We start from the raw sequence: 26,295 nt of genomic DNA, 5'->3' as shown, positions 1-26,295 counted from the left end.
CAAATTCTGAGTTGAAGCAGTTACCTTTCTACCTAACAGTGGGCTACCATGCATGCAAATCAAGTCGACAGGCATTTAAATACCTACTATATACCAAGGGATTATTATTTAATAAATATTAATTTCTCTATGCTTTTTTCAGTTTCTGCAATATTTTACATTAATTTAAGATAAAGAAATGGTCCACATTAATATGATTATTTTTAAAAATACTGCAGCAAAAGTCATTTTTTACTTAATATATCCCCTGGTTTTTGACACTGACCCTTCAAAGAAGTTTTATTAATCTAGGTAAATGAATGGAAGGAATTTTTATAGATCAAATCTGAGCCAAATAAAAAAGGAATACTAAAGACTCTAATTTACTAAAACATAATTTCTCAAAGTACATTTTGAGTAATATGAACTAAATAAGAAAATTTTGATGTTAGTGATTACCAGCTCTAAATCTAGGATTCTATGATATACTTTCACTCACTCTAGAAGTTTAAATGAAGGTAATTACCCAACTAACTACAGGGATTTGTCCTGGGCCCTCTTTAACGTCCCCCTCCAAAAACTTCCCAACTTTGTGACTCTCAGGAAATTTAGCCACAAAAAGGAAGTGAGATATGCGATGACATCTAGTGGATATGAATGGTCTAAGTGAGAATGGGAGAAACATGGATATATTTGCAGGCCATAGGGAAGCAGCTAGCAGACAGGGAAAGACTCGAGATATGTGAGAGAGTGAGAATGATGGGGGTCGGGGGGTGGGTAGCAATCTACTAAAGAAGGCAAAGTGGAACATTACTTGTGTGTGCAGAGAGGAGACTGTCTTGGCAAGAAGGGCCACCTCATCACATAAGACAGGTGAAGAAGATAGTGGTAGAAAACACCTGAGTGATATGAAATGAGAAAGACTGGTGAAGAGAGTCCTCAGAGAATGGCCTCATTTTTTAGTGAAATACAAGACAAAGTTTTCAGCTGAGAGGGTGTGGAATAGGGGAAATATGGGAGGTTTGAGAAGGGATAAAAAGACTTGGAAGAGCTCCTATGATGAATGAGATGGTAAGTTAATTAGCAAAGTGTAAAAGGATTGCCACAGTGAAGGCCTAGTTGAGGTGGGTATTCCCATATGTACCTCATCTTGGGAGACCCTTGTCCATCACCTAGATAATACTTCTGATATGGTCATTCAGTTTCTTCTTGTCAATTCTAGATCTACCAAATCTCTCAGAAGCGTCCCCTTCTCTCTGCTCAGACAGCCTCCCACGTGCTAGCTCTGGACATCCTTCTCTACTGCCTGGACTATTACAATAATGTCTCTGTGTCTCAAGTCTCCTCCCTCTCTGATCCATCTTCCACAAAGCTGCCAAACTGATATTCCTATCATTACTGTCTTGCCTTGAAGATAAAATACAAGCTCCTATATCTGACACTTAAAGCCCTTCACAATCCGCCTGACCCATCTCTGGAGACTGATTTTGCACTAACCCTATCCTGACTTTGTTCTGAGCAAACAGGCTTGCCTGCTACTTCTTCCACATACGTGACATTTTATCTCCTAATCTAGGACTTCAAACGGGCGTTCAGCCATGGGACGCTCTCTCCTCACCTCTGCCTCTTAAAATCCCTAGCTTCATTCAAGACTCAGCTCTAATGCAAACTTCACCATAAGATTTTTGCTGATTCTCTCCCATATGGAAATCATTTTCTATTTTTTAAATGAACTTATCATTTACATGGTATTTCCTCAAATAATTCCCGAGAATGCTCTCTTTAAGGGCAGGGATGGTTTCACAGTGCCTGGTATACCAGAGGAATTTAATGAATGCTTGCTGGATGAATAGGTCAGAACAATAATATGGAGATTTGACTTTATCCAAAATGGCACACAGAGCTCATCACTACTTCCCTTTTGAAGGGACACAAAAGGCTGACACTTGACAGGTCATGTTCTTTTTGTTTTCTAAGACAAGTGTGTGCGTACCTTGAACGGTGAGGTCTGCTTGAGCCTCTATCGTCTCATTGCCATTGTCAGCGATGCAGGCGTAGGTCCCAGCATCCTCCTCCGTGAGCTCCCTGACTTCCAGGTTACTTCCTGCCAGCAGCTTCAATCTGTCAGAGCTGCACAAAACAGGATGGATCAGGGACATTAGTTATTGATTAACAAATTATCATCACTGAGTCTAAAATCTGAAACATTCTCTACAGAAGAAAAAGTGGCCAAAGCATATTATTCTTCATGGTGTTACTGCCATCAGGAAGTGGAAAGACTACCAGCCTTGGAGCCAGAAGACCTGGGTTAGAGATTCACCTAACTTTGCACTTAGCCTTGTTTTCTGCTTCTGTAAATGGGCTAGCCCCACTTTTCTACTCAAACAAATGATATTATGTTATATCTGAGTGCTGTCACAAAAGTTAAAAATACTGTGAGTTTATTTACATGATTTTAGCCTTGCACAAAGATCAAACATTCAAGTGTTATCATCTAGTTAGCATTCATACAGCTCTCTAAGGATCCGCATAACAAACCTATGAGGTAGGGGCTAGCCTCATCCTCCCCCACTTTACAGACAAAGAAACTGAGACTGGGCAGCGAGGTGACACGGTGGATAGAGCGCCAGGCCTGGAATAAGAAACCCTCATCTTCTGAGTTCAAATCTGGCCTCAGACACTTAGTAGGTGTGTGACCCTGGGCAAGTCACTTCACCCCCTTTGCCTCAGTTCCCTCATCTGTAAAATGAGCCGGAGAAGGTAAAGGCAGAGCACTCCAGTGTCTCTGCCAAGAAAACTCCAAATGGAGCCACATAGAATCAGATACAACTAAATATAACTGAACAACAACAAGCAGAGCCTAAGAGAAGCTACCCAGGGTCACAGGGTTGGTAAGGGTTTAAGTAGTATTTGAACCCAGGTGTTGCTGAATCCACACCCAGCAGTCCATCTCTACCCCAGAAAGCTGTCTCCACTCAAATGTTATTAAAGAAATTGCCAATTATCACTTTATTATCAAAAATGGGTACTTTATGGTAAATCAAAATTTCTGAAATTTAAGACATTGTGAGCAATTTCCCAAAACCAATCACTCTCCCAGATGCTGATGTTGCTTTCACACGGGCTGTGTTCTGGTTAGATGTATGGAGTCTTCTGATGATAATCACTTGCAGTAAAAGCCAAGAGGATCAGTAGCTAAGCAATTTGGATGAAATACATTATTCCTGGCCAAAGGCTGTCATTCTCAAAAGGAAGGCTGAGAGTTGAGAGGTTTAAAAGCCACATGTGGCCCTCTGACTGAATCCAAACTTCACAGAATGGAATTTGTTCTGTGAAGTCTGAATTCAGTCAAAGAGCAGCACTTGGGGACCTAGAGGGCCACATGTGGCCTTGAGGCTGCAGGTTTCCCACCCCTGACTGGTTTCTCTCATGACCCTCATGAAGATCCACATACCCTAATTGCCTACTGGACATTTCAAACTGCACGTCCAAAGACACTGCCACTCAACATCTCTAAAACAGAACTCATTATCTCTCCCCTTCACTACCACTATCCTTACAGTCAAAGAGGTTCATTTCTTAGTGTCACTCTCACCTCCTCACTCTACACTCTACATATTCAACCAGTTGCCAAATCTTGTCATTTCTATGTCCACAATATTCTCTCACACAGATCCCTTTCTCTTCACTGGTAAACCACCACCCTGAATCAGGCATTCATCCTCTTACCTGAACTAATATAATATCCTCCTATTTGGTCTTATTAACTTAAGCCTCTCCCCACTCTAACACATAACATAAAATCAAAGGGATTTTCCCTTAACCATGTCATTCCCTACAAAATAAAACTCCAGTGGTTCCCTATTATCTCTGGCATCAAATATAAATGTCATTACTTGGAATTTAAAGCTCTTTACAGCTGGGCCCTTTTTATCTCTCCAATCTTCTTCCACAATATTACTCCTCCTCCATGCACTAGACAGTCCAGACATACTGGCCTACTTACTATTGCTGTCTCCCACATCTGACACTATGTCTCCAGCATTATGCCTCTGCACTGGCTGCTACCCAAGCATGGGTACTCTCTGCTGATGTATGCCTCTCAGAAGCCTGTGTTTCCTTGAATACCCAGCATAAGCACCACATCCTACCTGAAGCCTATCCTGTACATCATCACTTCCCACAGTTCCTAGGGCCTTCCTTCCTTGTACGTTATCATCTGTATTTTTAAATATTAATATTTGTCTCTCCCATCAGAATGTAATCTTCTGAAGGGTAGGGACTATTTCACTCTTATCTTGGTATCCCAAATGCTGAACACAGGGCCCAACACATGTGGAGCTACAAATGTCAAATCTCACCTGTGACTCCTTGCTACACAAGGCTTTCTCTTATTACTCCATTCCATGCTGATCTTCTTCTAAGAGCTGACATTACAGTAATACTTCAGAGTTAACGCATTCTACATTAAATATTCATTCATTTCACAAAGCATTAATGGTGATATAAAACCAAAATCTTCTATGCTCCTACACTGGAATGGAGAAACATGTACATAGACAAAAGTTTATACAAAACACATACAAAGGAAATACAAGGTAACCTTGGGGAAAGACCTACATAGAAAGCACTGCTTGAGATGAATCTTGAAGGAAGACCTGGATTACAAAAGGAGGTAAAGAAGGAGAGCATGGAGCAACAGGAAATTTTCAGTTTTACTTCACTAATTTAATGTTATCACATATTCCTTAAGCCTTTCCTTAATTATTTTATTTATTCACAGAAATAAAATGCTTAAAACTCTCCCTTTCTGTTTATTTTAGAATTGTTGACTTTCTTTGCTTTTAAAAGCATTCTTATTGCCTAAAAACATTACCCTTTTCTAAAGAAAATCCAAGCAAACTGGTCTTCTGGAGAAACTTTACCATACCTGGGCCTCCTATCAATCTATACATCCAGAACACCCCCTTGTGGGGAAAGCTGAACTGATGGAACGAATTAAATCTAAAGTGCAAAAATATATACAGATTTAACTGAAATCTTTGCTGAAAGCAGGTACCCCACATAACATTAAATACAGGCTTGACCAGCCAACATCCATATGGTCTTAAAAATAATAAAATCATCAAGAAATTAAGTCATGCTATCAGATTCAACTTTCCATTAAGTTCCTTCAAGTTGAAGGAACATCTAGTTAGATGAATTGCTGGAGGAGCCTTACTACAAGGTGAAACAATAAATGCTGGGAAATGAAGCTTAATTAACAGATGAAGCATAAGCCACTATTACTCAATAATAGTCTGTTTAAACCAGGGACAGGAAATTAAATATCTAAAAGGGCAACATGTTTCATTCCTGAATAGCCCCAACTACTAGAAACATTTCCCATCAAAATGTGCCTCCTTCTAACTTCTATCCACTAGTCCTATTTGTGTTCTCTGAAGTTATACACAATAAATACACACAAATTAACATATAAATACATAAACAAGTAAATAAATAAAATCTAATTCTGCATGTGGTGTCAGTGTTTCAAAACTGGTTAAAAAGTGGTTCAAAGGTGGTTTCTTGTACAGGTTAAATATCTGTTTCCTCCAACCATTCCTTATATGGCTTTGGTTTCAAGTTCTTTACAACATAAACAAATAAGTTTAGTATATATGTTGATTTTGAGATGGCCATAGGATATCCAGTTGGAAATGATGGAAAACAGTCACCATATTAAGAGGTAGGATTTGAATAGTGGTCTTCCTGACTCCGAGTCCAGTGCTCTAAACATTGTACCACCTAGCTACCTCTTAATACTAACTAGTAATAGAAATAAGGAAGTATAATCAAAGACAACAAATCAATACATTAACCATGTCTAGAAATGTATGTCTCATTCTGTACCTCTATGCTATTACTTTCCTTTCAAAAAACAAGAAGCCTGCTTTATTATCATCTGCTGGAGTCCACAACCGTTCACTGTGTTCAACAGAATTCTGAAGGATTTCAAAGTTGTTTTCCTTTACATTACTGTGGTCAGCATGTAAACTGTCCCGGATTTGCTCATTTCACACAAGTATTAGCAAGTTTCTCTGAATTCTTCACATTAATTATTCTTATTTTACAATTCCATTTCTTCATTTACCATAATTGTTCAGCTATGCCCCAATTAATGGACATCCACTGTTTCCAGTTCTTTGCTACAACAAAAATTGCTCCCATAAATGTACATATATATTATTTCTCTCTGCCTTTAACCTTGAGAAGGGAATGCCTAGTCGTAGCATTTGGGGGAATCAAAAGTTTGTATAGTTTAATGACTTTTGATGTATAGTACCAGATTGTTTCCTGGAATGGTTTGGCCATCTACTTATTTCTCCTCAAACCTGCCACACAGACCCCTACCTTTCTGTCTCTTTATTCCATTCCTTATTCCTCTTCTTCCAATAAAAACCCTACATAATCTTTAAATCTCAGCTAAACTCCTACCTGTTCACTGAAGCTCTTCAATTCTCACTCTGAGTCTCTTTCAAAACCATTTCCAGTTTTCACAGAAAGCTCACAATGAACGACACCTGAGTCAGCTTCCCTCACTATCCTGGCCTACGGTGACGTCATCTATGACAACCATCGGTATTACCATATACATACTGTTACTTAACTGTCTGCAGTGTATCTTGTCTCCCCAAACAATTTTCTGACAGTAGGCTGTGTTGTTTATATAAAATATTACATCTAACATTTATTATTATATCTATGTTTATGTAACATTTACATTATACTTATTATGTAATGTATAATTATATGCTATATTATATAGTTAGTCACATAATATATATTACGTTTGGGTGAGTGTATCTCACCAATAGCACTTATTGAAGTTCCTTTAAAATACTAATTGCTCAATAAATACCTGATGTTTGATTACAAGGGTATTCCTTTAAGATTCAGTAGTCTATTTAAAAAAATACTAATATTTTAATAGTGTTGCTCTATGGCAGCCAAGGGATATAATACAATCCCCTCTGAAGAATTAAAAATGAGTTATCACACAAAGGGCACTGGAGAGGTGGGCATGAACAGGCTGCAATAAATAACAAAGAACTTCAAAGAACAAAAATAAGAGACAGCATCCAAGAATTGTATGATAAGAAGAAAAGGTGGGCTGGTCATATGGAAAGAAGAAAGGATGACATTATACTGCACAATGTCAAGCCAAAGTAACGAAATTCTCCAGAATGTTGGATGAATCCCCAGTGGTGAATGAATGGGAAGACATAGACTAGAGCTACATAGGACTGGGCAGGTCTGGATGGCTTACAATCTATACCATCAGTGGGAACTCCTCAATTAATGAGATTATAGGCCTATTTGAATATTGTAATAGCACACATAGGTCCTAAAGATTTAAGTACCAAATGTTTAAATTTTAAAAATTGTTTTCAAACCAAATTCCAAATGCCTTTGTCACTACATAATTTATTCAACCATTTCAACTCTTTACTCTTCATTTAACTGGTGTTTATGTTCTTCATCTAAGTAAGATTTTTTTCCAGTGTTTAATTTTAATTTACTGTGGTTGGTACATTAGAGTTGCTTGCTATATAATCTCCAACTTTGAGAACATCTATCTTAACTGTTTTTGTAACATGTGCTTTTTTGGGGAGGAAGGCAATCAGGGTTAAGTGACTTGCCCAGGGTCACACAGCTAGTACGTGTCTGAGGCTGGATTTGAATTCAGGTCTTCCTTATTCCAGGGCCTGTGCTCTATCCACTGCTCTACCTAACTGTCCCTAACATGCTTTCTAAAAGGCATTTTTTCCCCCTGGAAGTTGTAAAAAAAGCAAGCACCATTTTAACCAGTTCAAATGCAACTGAGATTGATTTGTCATCTTAGAAACATGTAAAGGGTAAACCACATCTTAAAATTATTTCTTTCACAAAAAGTCTTAATCATAAATTATCTTTACAGGATTAATTCTATTCCAGATTTTTTATTTTCATTTGGCATTCTGGGATGTTATTTATAGGGCAGAGCCAAGATGGCGGCTGGAAACCAGGGACTTGCTTAAGCTCCCCCCCAGGTCCCTCCAAACACCTATAAAAAATGGCTCTGAACAAATTCTAGAACTGCAGAACCCACGAAATAGCAAAGGAGAGCAGGGCTCCAGCCCAGGACAGCCTGGATGGTCACTGGGAAGGGTCTATCACACAGAGCTTGGAGTAGAGCAGAGCAGAGCCTAGTGTGGGCCGCACCTGGACCAACCAGACCAGGAGCCAGGGGGAACAGGCCCTAGTGCCCTGAATCAGTGAGCTGCAGCAGTTACCAGACTTCTCAACCCACAAACACCAAAGACAACAGAGAAGGTTACTGGGAAATGCTGCTGGGATAGAGTGAAAGGAGTAAGCTGTTGGCCATGATCCTGGGGGCGGCAGAGGTGGTGCAGCTCTGAGGCTGCTTCCAGAGCTACAGCTGCAGTTGCCTCTGGCCCCAGGCCCACATGGTGGGAGGAATTAAGTGGCAGATTAGAGCAGGAGTGCAAAGCCTGCTTTGCCCTGCCTGGATCTGGGCTGCAATCATGGTTGGCAGTTCTTGGGGGAGGAGGAGCACTGTTGTGGCAGAGTTTGCTGTGTACAAGCAGCTCTGAAAACAGCAGCACAGCCCCTCAAGCTTCAGACAAAGTACTCTCTACTCTACAAGCAGTCATATCCTGACAAAAAGCTCAAGGGTCAAGTAGTTGGCTGGAAACATGGCCAGGCAGCGGAAACAGACTCAGATTCAGACTCAGACTTTGGAATCTTTCTTTGGTGACAAAGAAGACCAAAACATACAGCCACAAGAAGTCAACAATGTCAAAGAGCCTACATCAAAAGCCTCCAAGAAAAACATCAACTGGTCTCAGGCCATGGAAGAGCTCAGAAAGGATTTGGAAAACCAAGTAAGAGAAGTAGAGGAAAAATTGGGAAGAGAAGTGAGAGGGATGTGAGAAAACCATGAAAAACAAGTCAACGACTGGTAAAAGGAGACCCAAAAAAAATACTGAACAAAATAACACCTTAAAAAATAGACTAACTCAATGGCAAAAGAGCTCCAAAAAGCCAATGAGGAGAAGAATACCTTGAAAGGCAGAATTAGCCAAATGGAAAAGGAGGTCCAAAAGACCACTGAAGAAAATACCACCTTAAAAATTAGATTGGAGCAAGTGGAAGCTAGTGACTTGATGAGAAATCAAGATATTATAAAACAGAACCAAAAGAATGCAAAAATGGAAGACAATGTGAAATGTCTCATTGGAAAAACCACTGACCTGGAAAATAGATCCAGGAGAGATAATTTAAAAATTATTGGACTACCTGAAAGCCATGATCAAAAAAAGAGCCTAGATATCACCTTTCAAGAAATTATCAAGGACAACTGCCCTGATATTCTAGAGCCAGAGGGTAAAATAGAAATTGAAAGAATCCACTGATCCCTCCTGAAAAAGGTCCCAAAAAGAAAACTCCTAGGAATATTGTCACCAAATTCCAGAGTTCCCAGATCAAGGCGAAAATACTGCAAGCAGCCAGAAAGAAATAATTTGAGTACTGGGGAAACACAATCAGGATAACACAAAATCTAGCAGCTTCTACATTAAGGGATCAAAGGGCTTGGAATATGATATTCCGGAGGTCAATGGAGCTAGGATTAAAACCAAGAATCACCTACCCAGCAAAACTGAGTATCATGCTCCAAGGCAAAATATGGACTTTCAATAAAATAGAGGACTTTCAAGCTTTCTCAGTGAAAAGACCAGAGCTGAATAGAAAATTTGACTTTCAAACACAAGAATCAAGAGAAGCATGAAAAGGTAAACAAGAAAGAGAAATCCTAAGGGACTTACTAAAGTTGAACTCTTTTGTTTACATTCCTACATGGAAAGATGATGTGTGTGATGTGTGTAATTCATGAGACCTGAGCATTAGGGTAGCTGAAGGGAATATATACATATATATATGTGTGTGTGTGTGTACATGTATACGTACATGTATACGTATGTGTATATACGTATATGCATATATATACATATATATACATATGTATATATATGTGTGTATGTGTGTGTGTATATGTGTATATATATGTGTGTATGTGTGTGTGTATATATATATATGTATACACACACACACACACATATATATATGGAGAGAGAGATAGAGAGAGAGAGAGAGAGACAGAGGGTATAGGGTAAGTTGAATATGAAAGGATGACACCTAAAAAATAAAATTAAGGGATGAGAGAGGAATATATTGAGAGAGGGAGAAAGGGAGAGATGGAATGGGGTAAATTGTCTCACATAAAAGTGGCAAGAAAAAGCAGTTCTGTTGGAAGAGAAGAGGGGGCAGGTGAGGGGGAATGAGTTGGACTTGACTTGAGGAGGGAATAACATAAAGACTCAATTGGGTATCTTACCCCACAGGAAAGAAGAAGGAAGGGGATAAAAAGGCACGACAATAGAAGGGAGGGCAGATAGGGGGAAGAGGTAACCCAAAGCAAAGACTTTTGAAAAGGAATGGGGTCAAGGGAGAAAATTGAACACAGGGGGACAGGATAGGAGGGAGGGAAATATAGTTAGTATTTCACAACATGAGTATAGTGGAAGGGTTTTGCATAATGATACACATGTGACCTATGTTGAATTGCTTGCCTTACTAGGGAGGGAGGGTGGGTGGGGAGGGAAGAGGGGAGAGAATTTGGAACTCAAAGTTTTAAAAGTAGATGTTCAAAAAAAAAGTTGTTTTTGCATGCAACTGGGAACTAAAATATACAGGCAATGGGGCACAGAAATTTATCTTGCCCTACAAGAAAGTAAGGGAAAAGAGGATGGACTGGGGAGTGGGGTTAACAGAAGGGAGGGCTGACTGGGGAATGGGGCAATATATGCCATCTTGAAGTGGGGGGGGGAGGGCAGAAATGGGGAGAATGCTGAAAACCAAAAATATTAAATAAATTTTTAAAAAAAGACTACAGTATAGTGTAAACATAACTTGTATGCACTGGGAAACCAAAATATTCATGTGACTCACTTTATTGCAATACTTGCTTTACTGCAGTGGTCTGGAAACAAATCCACCACATCCCCAAATATGCCTTTATTTCTAAATTTTATAATCTGCTCATGTCTTGATTTTGGGTGTTGAAATGCTTCAAATGTCTCTTTTTTATTGAATATCCATTATTTTCATTAACAATTAGGCTTAGAAAGATGCATCTTGAGCTCCTTTGCTTTTCAAAATATATTACTCCATTCCTTTCTATGATTTCTAATGGGTAAAGAATAATCTTGTGTGTCTTCAAATTTCCTTTCCTTCATATTTAAAGGTCTTTATCTTGATCCCTTGACCCTAGCCTTGCCCCCTGGAAACAATCTGTGAGTTTTTAAACTGGGGCATCATTTCCTTATATTCAAAATTTCTGGTTTTCTTTTATCATTTCTTGCACTGTGATGTTCAGGTTTTTTGATTTATCATGTTTTTCAGGGAGGCCAATAATCCCTAAGTTTTCTGTACACATGCTGTCTTCAAGATCAATGGGCTTTACTTGTATAAAGATTATGTGATTTTTTTAAACATTACTGCTTTTAGTTTCTCTTTTTCTACATTGTTCTTCACTTAAGTTTACTTTTATTCTCAATTTGTTTGTTCTCTCCCTTTGGTTCTTTGGAAAAATTCACAAACATGAATTCAAGTTTTTCTATTCTGCTATACTCGCAGGCTCACAACCCAGATATCAACATAGACTCCTCACTCTCTCTCACCACTCACTTGTTCCTCCATATCCAATCTGTTGCCAAATCCTGTTGATTCTACGTCTTGTATCAGACCCCTTTCTCTTCCCTGACATTGACACTACTCTAGCGCACACTTTCATCACCTCTAGCCTGGGACTATTTCAATAGCCTGCAGGTTGTCACAGTCTCTCCCCACTCCAGTCCATCTTCCACTTCACTGTCAAACTGATCTCTCTAAACACAAGTCTGACCATGTCACTCACACTCCTACTCAATAAACTGTAGTGGCTATTTTCTAGGGTATATACTTAAAAAAATTGTATTTCAATATAATTGGCTTCCTTTTAAATCCAACGTGTTATTTTATGCATTCATGACCAGTATTGTAGGAAGGGTCCACAGGTTTCTTTAGACCATTAAAGTGACCACAGAAAAAAAGGTGAAGAATTTGTGCTTTAAAGCAGGCTAAGAATTCAAGAAGAGGAGGGACAGAGAAGCTTGGTCATAATCCTGCAAGAAGGTGGACCTGTGAATGGATGCTAAAGCAGGAGGAACATTCAAGCTAGAGGGCAAGATTAAAGGAGTAATTTCTTCACATTTTGAAAGCACTTCTCCCCCCACCCATGAAATTCTAATCAGAGGTAGCAAACACAATGATTCTTAAAATGCATAGCTTGTAGTCTCTAATGAGATCAAAGCGAATCTTCTTATTAATTTAATTGTAGAAAGGATTTTTAATCAGCTACCATTTACCTTTCCGGGCTAAGGGCCTCGTCATTTCTTGTCCATCTGATGACAGGTGTAGGAACTCCTGAAGCAATGCAAGGCAATACTGCACTCTGCCCAATAACTTTGATTAGTGGTGAAGGCTGGCTCAAAAATACCAAGCTGGATGGAATCTCAGGATCTAAAAAAGTTTCCAAAATAATGGATAATGATTAACAATTAACAATTTAAGCCACTTCATTAATGGCTAACTAATGAGTTCAATTCATGTCTTTAAATTATGGGCATTATCACATTAGGCAGCAAGAGAGTATACATGGAAATCTACTTCAACAGATCAATTCAAATTATTGTTTACTATATGAAAAACACTGTATGAGTCACAGAGACATAAAGATGTTTAACATACAGGCCTGTATTTCAAGAGTGAACAATCTAATGGGAAAGATGTACATAAAAAAATACAACTTTAGAAGTGCTGAGTTATAATAAACAGTGTCAAAGGAAGTAAGAGGAAAGGATAACTCAGGGCTAAGGTAACTAGTAAGGACTTCAGGAAGGAGGGAACATTTGAACTGAGCCTTGAAAGACAGATGGAATTTTGAGGGGAAGGTGAAGGGGAATATGATGTCACGACCCATGATTTTGTTGATAGCGGAACTCCCACCAACACTGCAAATAGTCTTAGAGAACTGCTGGAAGCTCTAGCTCTAAGAGGCTACAGCAATCACATAATATAGTAGTATAGCTTCAGAGAAAGGACATGAACCAGCATCTTACTCTGGGCTTGGGAAAAGGAAGTTAGAGATGACAATTCAGGTAGAAGTAAAAAGAGCAGCACGGAAGGTATAGCACATACGAACCCATATCAAATGTGTTCAGAAAATGGCTAGCAAAAAGAAAGGAAGGAAGGTGGAAATGAATGGATGAATAAATAGATTAATAATAATATAAAGGTCTGCAAAGCACTTTACAAATATTACCTCATATTACTACCCTCAGAACAATCATGCACAGTAGGTGCTATTATCTCCATTTTGCACATCAGGAAACTGAGGGATATAGATTAAATGACTTACCTAGGGTCACACAATTAGTAAGTATCTAAGGCTGGATTTGAATTCAGATTTTCCAGACCCTACATCCAGTAATCTATTCACCATACCACCTAGCTACATCTTACAGACTATTTAGACAAGCAAAAAAGGCCAATGTGACTGGCATATAGGGATCTTATAAGGAAGTAATTAGAAATAAGTCTGGATAGGTATGTTTGGGGTCAGATTTTAATAGAGAAAGAGAATAGTAGAAAGCTACTGCAACAATACAAGTATGAAACAAGAAGAGATAGAAACAAGGTGAGTGCTTCTCTAATTGGAACTAAGGATGTAAATTTATTCACTTATACAAATTTTGAAGCCATGAAGGATGCTAAAATATATGTAACAGTTTTTTTAGCATTTTCTATAAACCCAGTCATCTGGCTAATTTAGTAATATAAAAGTATATTTGAAATATAGGTTTCACTTGGTTTTCCATACACTTATCGCATTGGTATATTAGAGATAATAAAAAAGCCCAAGAAAAAAAATTGAAAAATTTTTTTAAAACTACCTTACACACAGACACACGCACACACACACAAACACACACACACACACACACACACACACACCATCTCCCCGAATTTTTGGAAGATGAAACCAAAGGTTCTTAGTCAAATAATTACCCCTCACCATCACTAATTCTGAACATCAAAATAGAAAATCTAAATTTAAAATGTAATTGTTTGTTAATGATAGAGGAATCAGAAAGTAATCTTGATAGTTTTAGAGCCAAAAATGACACTTGACTGAACTACTTAAAACAAATCAGAACTTTTAGTCAGAAATCAAATGTATGTTCTCCTTAATGGTATGAATTTCATATAGATTTGAACCTGTGACTTAATTTTAAATATGTAAGTCAGTGCTGAAAGGTTTTATGATTAAGTATTTATACTTGCACCAAAGCAATAAATAACATCAAATAAATTTCACTCTAAATATCATTTGTGAAATAAGAAAAATATCATTCAGTAACTAAGAAAGGTCCCATAAAAATGTATTACCACTAAAAGAAGTCAAAATGTTCTGGAATAATTAGCTTATCATTTATAAAACCACCAAATACTTATTTCTGGTGGGAATAAAGTAATGTTCCTAACAAGTATAATGCAAATGGTCATTTGTGATTTTTGTGCCATTAACAAAGATTTGGTTATCCTGGATGATCTCTAAGATTCCTTCCAGCTACAAAATCTTACGATGCTATGATGCAGCTTCTAAATAAAAAAATAAAATCTGTATATTGAGCAGACTGCAATATCATTAACCTTTCTGCAATTTGTTAAGTCAATCTATTTTAACAATTCTTAGTCTAAAGGCTTAAGAAGTGTCTTTTCAAGGAAACCAAAGCAGGAGGTTACTTCAAATTTCATACTAGCTACTTTCTCATCGCTAACATCCTGCGTTTGGATATTTTTCTGTTGAACAGTCGGCCATTCAAAAACAATGCAAGTGCGTCCCCTCCCAAACCACAATGTTTCTTTTAACCTATTTGGGTAGAAATAAAATGTAGAAGATGGGCTAAGAAATCAGAGCACATCTTTGCAGGGATGCTTCCATGCTACGGAGCCTTCTAAATAGAGAATGAGGGAAGAGCAGGGAGAGTACATGCGAAAGCTCGATCATCAGAATTAAATGTTTTAGGAAAGAGCCATCCAAGAACACAGGAAAAGATTTCTCAAGCTTTGTAACTAACTCCTGAACAGAACAGTTTTGTCATGTGGTCTGGTCCTTCTGCACATGGGCAGGTTGGTTAAAGATTAAGCACAGGTGAGATTTTTTATTCAGAGACAAGTTTTTAAACTCAGACACAAAATATGCCATAATCAAGGAAAGAACGCAGGGAATTTTTAAGTGCTTAATAAGGCCATATTAGATTACATATTAGTGAAAAAGTTTTCACCTTTGAGAAAGTCATCCTAAATGATCAATTACACTAACACATCTTCCGCCCTGTGAGCCCAGCACTGGGCAAGCTTGGAGGATGAGCTGAGTGTCAACAGCGACACTAGTCAGTTTAGATGGCCTTTGTTCATTTAAATTAAATGCCACATATGATCATTCCTGATGCTGATAATGAGTTTAAAAGCATCCTTCCAGGAAACAACATAAGTGAGGGGCAGAAGGATTGGGGGGGGAAGGAGAGGTGGGCGGAGACCAAGAAAAAGTTATTTCAAAAGTTTCACAGTAACTGCCGGTCGAAGGTCAGAACTTTACTAAATTCACATATCCAATCAAAGCACCGTAGTCACATCCACCAACTGCCAAGAGGGCAAAACTACATTACTGGTAGGTTTTGTATACCACCCAGTAAATCATGGAAGCTCAATCATTAACACTCGTATTGTGAACAAAATAGGATTGTTTTTAACTGGGAAAGTTTTTAATTATACTTTTTAAAAAATCATGAGATCACTCATGCATTTGTATTTTCATTCATTTATTCTCATTCATTCAATAAGCATTAATTTAATAAGCTCACTCCATCAGTTACTGCATCCAATGCCGATGTCACAAAAACCTCTTAGAAATCTCTGAAAATGGGAACATGGGGAAGTGTACAAATGAGGATTCTCCACAGGGATAATCTCAGTTCTCCAGGTCCCTGGATCCTGAAATGCAGGCTCCTTGAGTGGGAACACTGTTGTGGGAATGGATCCAGAAAGGGGCAGGCAAGCATGGAGGGTAATGCTCACTGAACTTCAGCATTCATTACTGTTAGACTTACTCAAAGATGCACCATATAGAGGCACCTTTCAAAAGTGTTGTTACCCAAGACTTGTTGCAATGATAACAAAATGTGTTTTTCCACGGGTGGGCCAAACACCAACTTCTAATGAACACAATGACTTCTCTTTAAAAATGACAAGGAGCTAGGGGCAACTAGGTGGCGCAGTGAGTAGAGCACCGGCCAGGAGTATCTGAGTTCAAATCTGGCCTCAGACACTTGTCACATTCACTAGCTGTGTGACCTTGGGCAAGTCACTTAACCCCAATTGCCCTGCCTTCCCCCCTGCAAAAAAAAAATGACAAGAAGCAGAAATGTATATGACAACTTAATACCTGCAAGAATTTTCAGCTCAGCCTCCTCACTGTACTTAGGCGGTCCGCCACTTTCAATTATGCAGCGATAAAGCCCTCCATCTCCTTCTGTAACATTGCTGATAACCAGAGCTCCATTTGGGAGTTTGATGACTCTGTCATCCAAAACAAGTGGCTGTCGATCCTGCTCCCACCTCACAAATGGGACCAAATCAGCATTGACTTCACAGTTGAGTAATGCACTGTTTCCAGCATAGACTGATGAGGATTCTGGCTGACTGGCAAACCTTGGAAGGCCTAAAAGGGACAGAAGGAAAAGATGAAAATCAATCATTCATTGCTCAGAAATGTAATGACTTGCTGTTCCTTGAGTGCTTATACTCCAGAAAGGATTTACTAAAATATCTAGAAAATGTTAAAAATTCATATGAAATAAAAAATAGAATTGCTCTGCATGGCAGAGTACATAGAGAGTGCTGGCCTCAGGAGCTGAAGAACCACTTTTAAGGCCTGTCTCTGTCATCTGTTGATCATGTGACCCCCTAGACAATCACTTATCCTTCTCAGTAGCTCAGCAGACTCTCCAAGTCCTTTTTTTAAATTAAGATTTTTTATTTAAAAAAAAAAGATTTTTTATTTTTAGTTTACAACACTCAGTTCCACATGTTTTTGAGTTCCAGATTTTCTTCCCTTCCCTCTCCTCTCCCCTCCCTTCCAAGATGGCATGGAATCTGATATATCTTCTACATATAGCTTTGCATTAAACTTATTTACACAATAGTCAAGTTGTAGAAGAATTATGACCAATGGAATGAATCATGAGAAAGAAGAAACAAAACCAGAGAGAGAGAGAGAGAGAGAGAGAGAGAGAGAGAGAGAGAAAGGAGAGCAAATAGTTTGCCTCAATCTGTATTCAGAAGCCATAGTTCTTTCTCTGGGTAGGTAGCTCTTTCCATCATGAGTCCTTTGGAGTTGTCTTTGACTCTTGTATTGCTGAGAACAGCCAAATCTACCAAAGATAGTCATCACAGAATCAATATATCTGTGGTTGTGTATAATGTTCTCCTGGTCTTGCTTCTCTCGCTCAGCATCAGATCATGTAGGTCTTTCCAGGTTATAATGAAGTCTATATCTACCCCATTTCTTACAGCACAATAGTATTCCATTACATTCATATACCACAGCTTGTTTAGCCATTCCCCAATTGAAGGGCATCCCCTTGGTTTCCAATTCTTTGCTACCACAAAAAGAACTACTATAAACATTTTTGTACATACGTGTCCCTTTCGCACGTCTGTGATCTCTTCAGGATACAGCCCTAGAAGTGGTATTGCTGGGTCAAAAGGTATGAACATTTTTATAGCCCTTTGGGCATAGTTCCAAATTGCTCTCCAGAATAGCTGATCAGTTCACAATTCACCAACAATGTAACAACGTTTCAAATTTCCCACATCCTCTCCAACATTTATCATTTTCCTGTTTTGTCATGTTAGCCAATCTGACAGGAGGGATGTGGTACCTAAGAGTTGTTTTGATTTGCATTTCTCTACTCAATAATGATTCAGAGCATTTTTCATAGGCCTATAGATACCTTTAATTTCTTCCTCTGAAAACTGCCTGTTCATATCCTTTGACCACTTCTCAACTGGGGAATGACTTATATTCCTATAAATTTGGCTAAGTTCCCTGTATACTTTAGAGATGAGGCCTTTATAAGAGACGCTGGTTGTAAAGAGTTTCTCCCAATTTTCTGTTTCCCTCCTAATCTTCTTTGCATGGGCTTTTTTATACAAAAACTTTTCAATTTAACAATCAAATTTATCCACTTTGCATTTTGTTGTGTCATGAATTCTTTCCTTTCCCATAAATCTGATAGGTAAACTACTCTTTGCTCTCCTAAACTGCTTATAGTATCAGCCTTTATTCCTAAATCATGAACCCATTTTGACTTTATTTTGGTATATGGTGTAAGATATTGGTCTATGCCCAGTTTCTGCCCTTCCATCTTCTAATTTTCCCAGCAGTTTTTGTGAAATAGTGAATTCTTAGCTCAGAAGCTGGATTCTTTGGGGTTTATCAAAGAGTAGATTGCTATAGTTGTTGACTACTGCATCTTGTGTGCTTAACCTATTCCACTGATCCACCACTCTGTTTCTTAGCCAGTATCAGGTAGTTCTGATGACTGCTGCTTTATAATACAGTTTAATACCTGGTATGGCTAGGCCACCTTCCCTAGCATTTCTTTTCATTAATTCCCTTGATATTCAGGGTCTCTTGTTCTTCCAGATGAATTTTGTTATTATTTTATCCAGCTCTGTAAAATAATTTTTTGGTAGTTCAATTGGTATGGCACTGAATAAGTAAATTAATTTAGCGAAAATTGTCATTTTTATAATATTAGCTTGGCCTAACCACAAGCAACTGATGTTTTTTCCATTTATTTAGGTCTGACTTTATTTGTGTGAAAAGTGTTTCCTAAATATGTTCATATAGGCCCTGGGTTTGTCTTGGCAGATAGACTCCCAGATATTTCATAGTGTCTACAGTAATTTTAAATGGAATTTCTCCTTCTATCTCTTGCTGTTGGGCTTTGTTAGTAATGTACAAGAGTGCTGAGGATTTAAGCGGGTTTATTTTATATCCTACAACTTTGCTAAAGTTGTTTATTATTTCAAGTAGTTTTTTACTTGATTCTCTAGGATTCTCTAAGTAAATCATCTTATCGAATGTAAAAAGTGATAATTTAGTTTCTTCTTCGCCTATTCTAATTCCTTCAATTTCTTTTTCCTCTCTTATTGCTACAGCTAACATTTCTAGTACCAAATTGAATAACAGGGTGATAATGGACATCCTTGTTTCACCCCTGATCTTATAGACTCTCCAAGTCTTAAAGTTGAACAGTGGCAGAGGGAGCTTCTTCTCTATGTTTATTTGTAGCCAGAGCTTACTCTTCCACCTGCCTCGGCCTCCTTTTCTTTTATGCTTAGACAGACTACCAGTGCTATCCCTGGCCCACTTTTGCCCAATCCTGGACTAGAAACTACAGTACTCAAGACATTAAAAAGAGTATAAAAAGAAACAAGAATATGGGAGGACAAAATGAAGAACATGAGAAGTAAACAGCCGGGTAAGAAGAGAGTACTAGATGGCTATCCAATCCCTCCTATGTCTTCTTGTCTCCGAATTAATCACCTTTAATTAACCTGAAGCATGGGTACTGTACTTAAGAGGGATTTAAAATTAAAATGAATCTACAGAAGGAAAACTTCCCCAAAAGAACCATGAAATCAGATACTACAAACAAAAGCACCAAGAATAGGGTCAATCAACAATCACATTCATGTGCCAAGTACAGGTAATAAACAAAATAAGCTAAACATCTCAATGTAAAAAGTGTTTAAACACAACTTCAGAGGTATAACTGAGAGGTATACAAAAAGATCTGATGAGTGCAGCTATTGTAATTTTGCAAAATCAAGGCTATAACAGCCTGTGAAAATCTACCAAATGGAGGCAACGCTTATAAAAGGCCAAGTATGAACAGTGGTAGGCATACACATGAGAATCCTGTGATCACCGACCTAGAGCTAGAAGTACTTTCGAAATCACATCCAACCACCGCATTTTACTGAGGAAGGAACCCAGCCAGGCACAGAGGTGATGCAGTAACTTGTCTGTGGTCACGCTGCTGCTAAGCGTCTGAGGCACGATTTGAACACAGATCTTCTTCCCTCCAAGTATCCTGTCCTACCCACTATACCAACTAGCTGGACTTTCAATAGAGGAAAAAACAGAAGAAACATAAGAGTGGAAGAATATTGCAGCCTTTCTACCCAGAGGCAGGAAAATACGAAATCTATGAGGGGAACAAAGTTGGCAAGGAGAAAAAAAGTTATAGTGCTTGAGGGGTTGGGAGGGAGGGCTTTGACATCTGCTTTACATGCATTGTGGCCAAAATTAATTCTTCACTTGGGGGCCACACCTTCTGATGATGAGCCTCTTGGAACTTATCAAGGCTGATGCTAAAATGACAAACACAGTCCACGGTCAGGTTGCACTTAAAAGGTTCAATCCTGGCTGGTGCTCCATTGGCATGGACTCCTTTAAACACAGCGTCATCTTTATTTCATTCTGAGGCACTGCAAGAGGACTTTGGTAACAACAAATTATTTGCACTTGGACAGGAAAACAACAAACCGAATGTATGTAATAACAACTGACATTTTAGAATGCTTTATCGTCTGCAAATCTATAAGCATTTATTAAGTGCTTACTCTGTGCCAAACACTGGCACATGAAGTGTTGGGGATAGAAACAGAAGCAAAAAGAAATACAGTCCCGATTTCCAAGGAGCTTACGTTCTAATGGGGAGGGGGCAAAACAACACCTAAGAGAGAGCTCAACAAGGGGTGGAGATCACAAAGGTGGGAGAAGTCCAGAGTCAAGAACAGAGCTGGGAGAGGAGTGAAGGAGTGAACACAGCTGGCATGGGCACTTTCTCAAAAATGGAGATTCTAGGAAGAACTCATCTATTAGAGGAGAGAGCCACAGGGGCAAAGGATGAGACAGTTGTTAGAATATGGTGAATTCAATAAACATTTATTAGTCACCTAATATGTGCCAGGCACTATGCCATGTTAGAGACATAAATAAGAAAAAAAAGGGGGGGTAGGCAGTTTCTAAACCATTGTTTTCCTTCACTAAATCTCTTTTTAGTTAGAACACCTAGTACTTAACTGACTTGTGTTTCCTTTTAGTTTTGTTTCATTTGTGCATGTCTAATGTCCTCAGTTAAATGAACTAGGTTTTAATTGCCACCTGTGGACAGGGGCTTTTTTATACTTCTTTTATACTGGCTGAGCACTGCCAAGAATGCTTTCCCTACGGTTCTTCCCTAAAGACTTGCCCTTCAAAATCAGAGGCTGTGCCTCCTGATGCATTCCTTCTGTATCTCATTACATGTATCATGGGATTTCCCTTTGCATTTTCCTACCATCTTCTCCATAGTCTTATCAGTAGCCTTCTTGTTCTGGAGGAACTTCTGCCCTGGACCATACACTTTTGATTAGTGACTGCCTCTTTGGGATCACTACCGTCCTTTCTACGAAGAGCCAACACAAAAAAGCTAAAAAGGGGGGAGAGGGGAGCAGCACTCCCCCAGGAAGGAGGGGTGATGTTCCTTGGAGTGGAAACTAAGCAGAGCAGCTGATAGAAAATGTAACTATCAGCAAAGCTGCCTCAAAGGGAGGAGTTAATTGTTCTAACTTCCACCTTCAAATCAGGGAGTGAAGTGTGGAGAGTCAAAAGCAGAGTCAGGAGAGGAGTAAAGAGCATTTTAGAAGCATCATATGAAGTTACAAGTGATAACTGCATCGGTTTAGTCAGGAGTTGCCACAGAATATAATGCATGTAAGGTATATAAAGTTCTTTGTAAATCATGACGTTGTATAAATATCTAATATTGTACAGACCAGAAAACTCATACTGGACAACAAATCTCATAAATTAAAATGGAGGATGGAGTTATAAAGATAGGCACGATGATGTATTGTTGGTGGAGCTGTAAATTGGCACAAAATTTCAGAAAGCAATTTGGAATTCAACAAATAAATAGAAAAAATGTCCACACCAACACCAAGATTCTATTCCCAGCAATAGCTGCCAGGTAAGTCGCTGACCAAAATAAGAATAGCTGCTTTTTGTAAACCAGAAAAACAAAGTAGACGTTCATCAACTGGGGAATGGCTAAATATACAGTGGCACACGAATGTAATCAAGTATCTCTGTGCTGTTCGAAACAAGGTACATGGCAAATACAGAGAAGCATGAGCTTATGCAAACTTAAGCAGACAGAGCCAAGAAAACAATACGTACAATGACAACAAAGGAAAATGGAAAAACAAGAACCACAAAACAAATAAAAATGAACATTGCAAAAATACATAGAGCAAGCTTGGGCCCAAAGCAAAGAGATGATTAAACACCTAACCCATTCCTTTGCCAAAGTAGAGTCTACAAATATGAAACAAAAAATATAATTTCAGATTTTTTCAAAGTATTGATAGGCTTTGCTGAATGGTTATCTCACCTTCCTCTTTTCCTTTTGTCTTTTTTCTAATTTTTTGTAAGAAGAGATAGTGAGAAGGGGGGAAATACTGGGGAAAATCCAGGCAATGTAACCTAGGCAAACCTACATAAAAAGAATGAGGGAAAAGCCCTTCATATGTTCAGTTCTCATCAGAGATTTAACAGTAGAGAGCAATCCTGAGAATTTAATAACGTGGCGGGGGGTGGGAAGCTTCAGTCAGAATCATCATTAAATAAATATCTGAATGTCAAGGTGTCAAGGTGTCACTTGGGAGGATGAAAGATAAAAAAGGCTTTCCCCTTTATTTCCCTATTCTCTGAAATACCCATTAACATTCATCAGATGCTATCAGATTTGCTTAAGTCCCAGTGGGAAGCACACAGGTGTGAGATCTGAAATAACAGCTGCTAAGCACTATGCGTTCTAAAAGACAGACAAAAAAAGGAACACTACTTTAAGTTTTTTCTATTTCCTGACAATCTTTACAAGACATATAGACTCAAGGCCCTTCACAATCTCTTCCCTCCTTTGGACACGCTTCAGATGATCAATGTCCTTCTTAAAGAGTACCCAGAATTAAACACAGTACTCCAGGTGAGGTCTGATGTGGACCAAGAACAGCGGAACTATCATTTCCTTATTCCTGAAAGATCTGCCACTCAAATACAGCCCCAGACTGCATTAGCTTTTTTGGTGCTACATCAAACTGCTGTCTCGCATTAAGTTTGCTGTCCATTAAAACCCCCAGATCTTTTTCAGAACTGTTGTCTATCTGTAACTCCACCATTCCATATTTGTGAAGTTGGTATTTTTTGCATACAATTACAAGACTTTACATTTATCCTAACTGAAATTCATTTTATCAGTTTTAACCCAGTGCTCTGGCCTTTCAGATCCTTACTCGGGGTAGTTATTCCTTTCCACTTTTTGTCATCTGCAAATCTGAATATACCATCTATATAACAAAATCATTAATAAAAATGTTAAACAGCACAGGACCAACCACAAATCCCTTGGGAATTCCACTGGACCTCCTAACATGTTAACTCTGAATCATTAAAAACTACTTTGAATCAACTATCCAACTAGTTCTGAACCTAACTGTATTATTGTTTAATCCATATTTCATCATAATCGCTACAAAAAACAGTAGAGATATTTTATCAAAAGCATTGCTAAAATCTAGGTAGAATACGTCCACAGCATTTCCTCATGTAACAGTTGAGATTAATGAGAATAATCAGAAAACCCAATAAAGGTACAAACATCAATATAAACTAGCATCATTTTCTTAAGAAGCTTGACTGATATAAACAGAAATATGCAGAGAACAATTACAACAAAATTAGAATAAATAAAAGAACATTTGAGTGTATAAAACATATTACTATGAGCTGGGGACACTGCCCCCTCCAAAAAGCAAAGATAGCCTCTACCTTTGAGGGGCTTACATTCTAATGGTGGAGGAGAATCTTGGTCAGAGAGTGGCACTCTGGTCCTGCAAGTTTTATGTACTGTGAGTGGGCCACTATTCTTGTTGTCCAGTTGTGTGATCCTATGGATCATAATGTCCGTGGAGTTTTCTTGGCAAAGACACTGGAGTGGTTCGCCCTTTCACTCTCCAATGGATGAAGGCAAACAGAAGTTAGTGACTTACCGATGGTCACACAGCTAGTAAGTGTCTGAGGCTGGATTTGAACTCAGGTCTTCCTGACTCCGGGCCCAGCACTCTATTTACTGAGCCACCTAGCTGCCTCAGAATGGGGCCATATGGGAATCAGAGATGGATACATGCCATCCAGGAACAATGAAAGGGGGGATGTGATTACTGTTCACAGGTCCAGAACTAGGAGGAAAAAACAGAGGGAAAAGGAAAGGGTACTCAGAGACCAGGGGTCAAAGCCACTAGAGAGGTTATGGAAGAAATGGTCAGAGAGTAATGAGTGAAGTACACCTAAGACTCTTCATGAAAAGGACAATAGTAGTCCCAAAGAGGCAGTCACTAATCAAAAGTGTAGGTTCCAGAGTAGAAGTCCCTCCAGAACAAGAAGGCTGGGGCAGCTAGGTGTTGCAGTGAGTAGAGCACCAGCCCTGGAGTCAGGAGGACCTGAGTTCAAATCCAACCTCAGACACTTGACACATATACTAGCTGTGTGACCTTGGGCAAGTCACTTAACCCCAACTGCCCTGCCCCCCCCCAAAAAAAAAGAACAAGAAGGCTACTGATAAGGCTATGGAGAAGATGGTAGGAAAATGCAAACGCATCCCATGATACATGTAATTAGATACAGAGAGAATGCATCAGGAGGCACAGCCTCTGATTTTGAAGGGAAAGTATTTAGGGAAGAACCGTAGGGAAAGCATTCTTGGCAGTGCTCAGCCAGTAGAAAAGTAGTATAAAAAAGCCCCTGTCCACAGGTGGCAATTAAAACCTAGTTCATTTAACTGAGGACATTAGACATGAACAAATGAAACAAAACTAAAAGGAAACACAAGTCAGTTAAGTACTAAGTATTCTAACTAAAGAGAGATCTAGTAGTGAAGGGAAACAATGGTTTAGAAAATAAACTTATTTGTAAAATCTTACAGAGGGCAATGGTGAAAGATTATTGATAATATCACTTTATAAGTCAGTGGAGAGACAGAACACGGTTATACATACAGTGACTATCAGGAGAGTCAACTAAGCAAAATTATCTTAAGGGCACTTAAGGATAATACTAGAAAGAGGGCAAATATATGTTAAAAAAGACACAAATTTTTATAAGGAGCTCTTTTGCAAAGACAGTGGAGCCACCCTTAAAAGGTAATAATATCACAGTCTCCAGTTGGCCTCATGAGGAAGTGGAATACCACACTAAGGAAAATAAAAGTGAGAAGAACTGCTGGACTAGATGTCCTTGCTCAAGGCAACATTATTTGGGGTACAATGAGGAACAGATTTTAAGATATCAAACAAGGAAAGGACACCAAAGACTTGGGGGAAAAAATCTCAGATCTTAGTGGGGGAAAAAAGTGATCAAAATATGTGCCAAGCCATACGTCTATTCTCCCATTTCCATAAAAATTTTATGAGAATAATTTCCTAAAAAGGAAACATGAAATCATAGATGGAAGGCTGGCAATGAAGTTCAGATAAGCAAGACACAGTGAAAAGAGCTTTGGCTGTGGAGCCACATGCTTAGGCCTAAATACCAGCCCTGCCACCTACTACCTATGATCTGGAGCAAATAATCTAGCTTCTCTGGATCTAAGTTTCCTTATTTTAAAAGTGACTAAGTTTCCTTCCACCTCTAAATCTAAGATCTTAAGTGGTGCTCTAACCTATAACACCTCTATGATTAAAGAAAAAGAATTTAACCATGCGGTGCCCTAAGCACTCTCTACAACAATAAGTTATAGATAATAAGCCAATTTGTATCAATATAGAGTTTCCTAAATAGGGATTTCTTTATAACAATGAGATTACAAGTCCTGATTTAAAAAAAAAACATTATAAACATACAATGCAAACGAACCTCCTTGATGAAGTAAGGAAGAAAGAATAAGCAGGTCTTCAGAAATTAAAGTCTCAAGCAGCCTATATCTTTAGAATCAA

General features: G+C 38.6%; 1 protein-coding gene across 1 annotated transcript in view; it reads right to left on the bottom strand.

Moving 5' to 3' along the window:
- The window catches only part of NEO1 (neogenin 1), a 284,110-nt gene that overhangs the window by 173,932 nt on the left and 83,883 nt on the right, over positions 1 to 26,295 (bottom strand). The window contains exons 4-6 of the mRNA XM_036736497.1: positions 16,631 to 16,906; positions 12,489 to 12,642; positions 1,973 to 2,109 (exon numbers count right to left, since the gene is read on the bottom strand). Coding sequence (XP_036592392.1) covers positions 1,973 to 2,109; positions 12,489 to 12,642; positions 16,631 to 16,906 — 567 coding nt within the window. The remainder of the gene's footprint in view (positions 1 to 1,972; positions 2,110 to 12,488; positions 12,643 to 16,630; positions 16,907 to 26,295) is intronic.

The sequence above is a fragment of the Trichosurus vulpecula genome, chromosome 8, assembly GCF_011100635.1.
Source record: "Trichosurus vulpecula isolate mTriVul1 chromosome 8, mTriVul1.pri, whole genome shotgun sequence".
Classification (NCBI taxonomy): domain Eukaryota; kingdom Metazoa; phylum Chordata; class Mammalia; order Diprotodontia; family Phalangeridae; genus Trichosurus; species Trichosurus vulpecula.
Note: the sequence above shows the minus strand (reverse complement) of the source record. Positions and strands in the feature narration are given on the sequence as shown.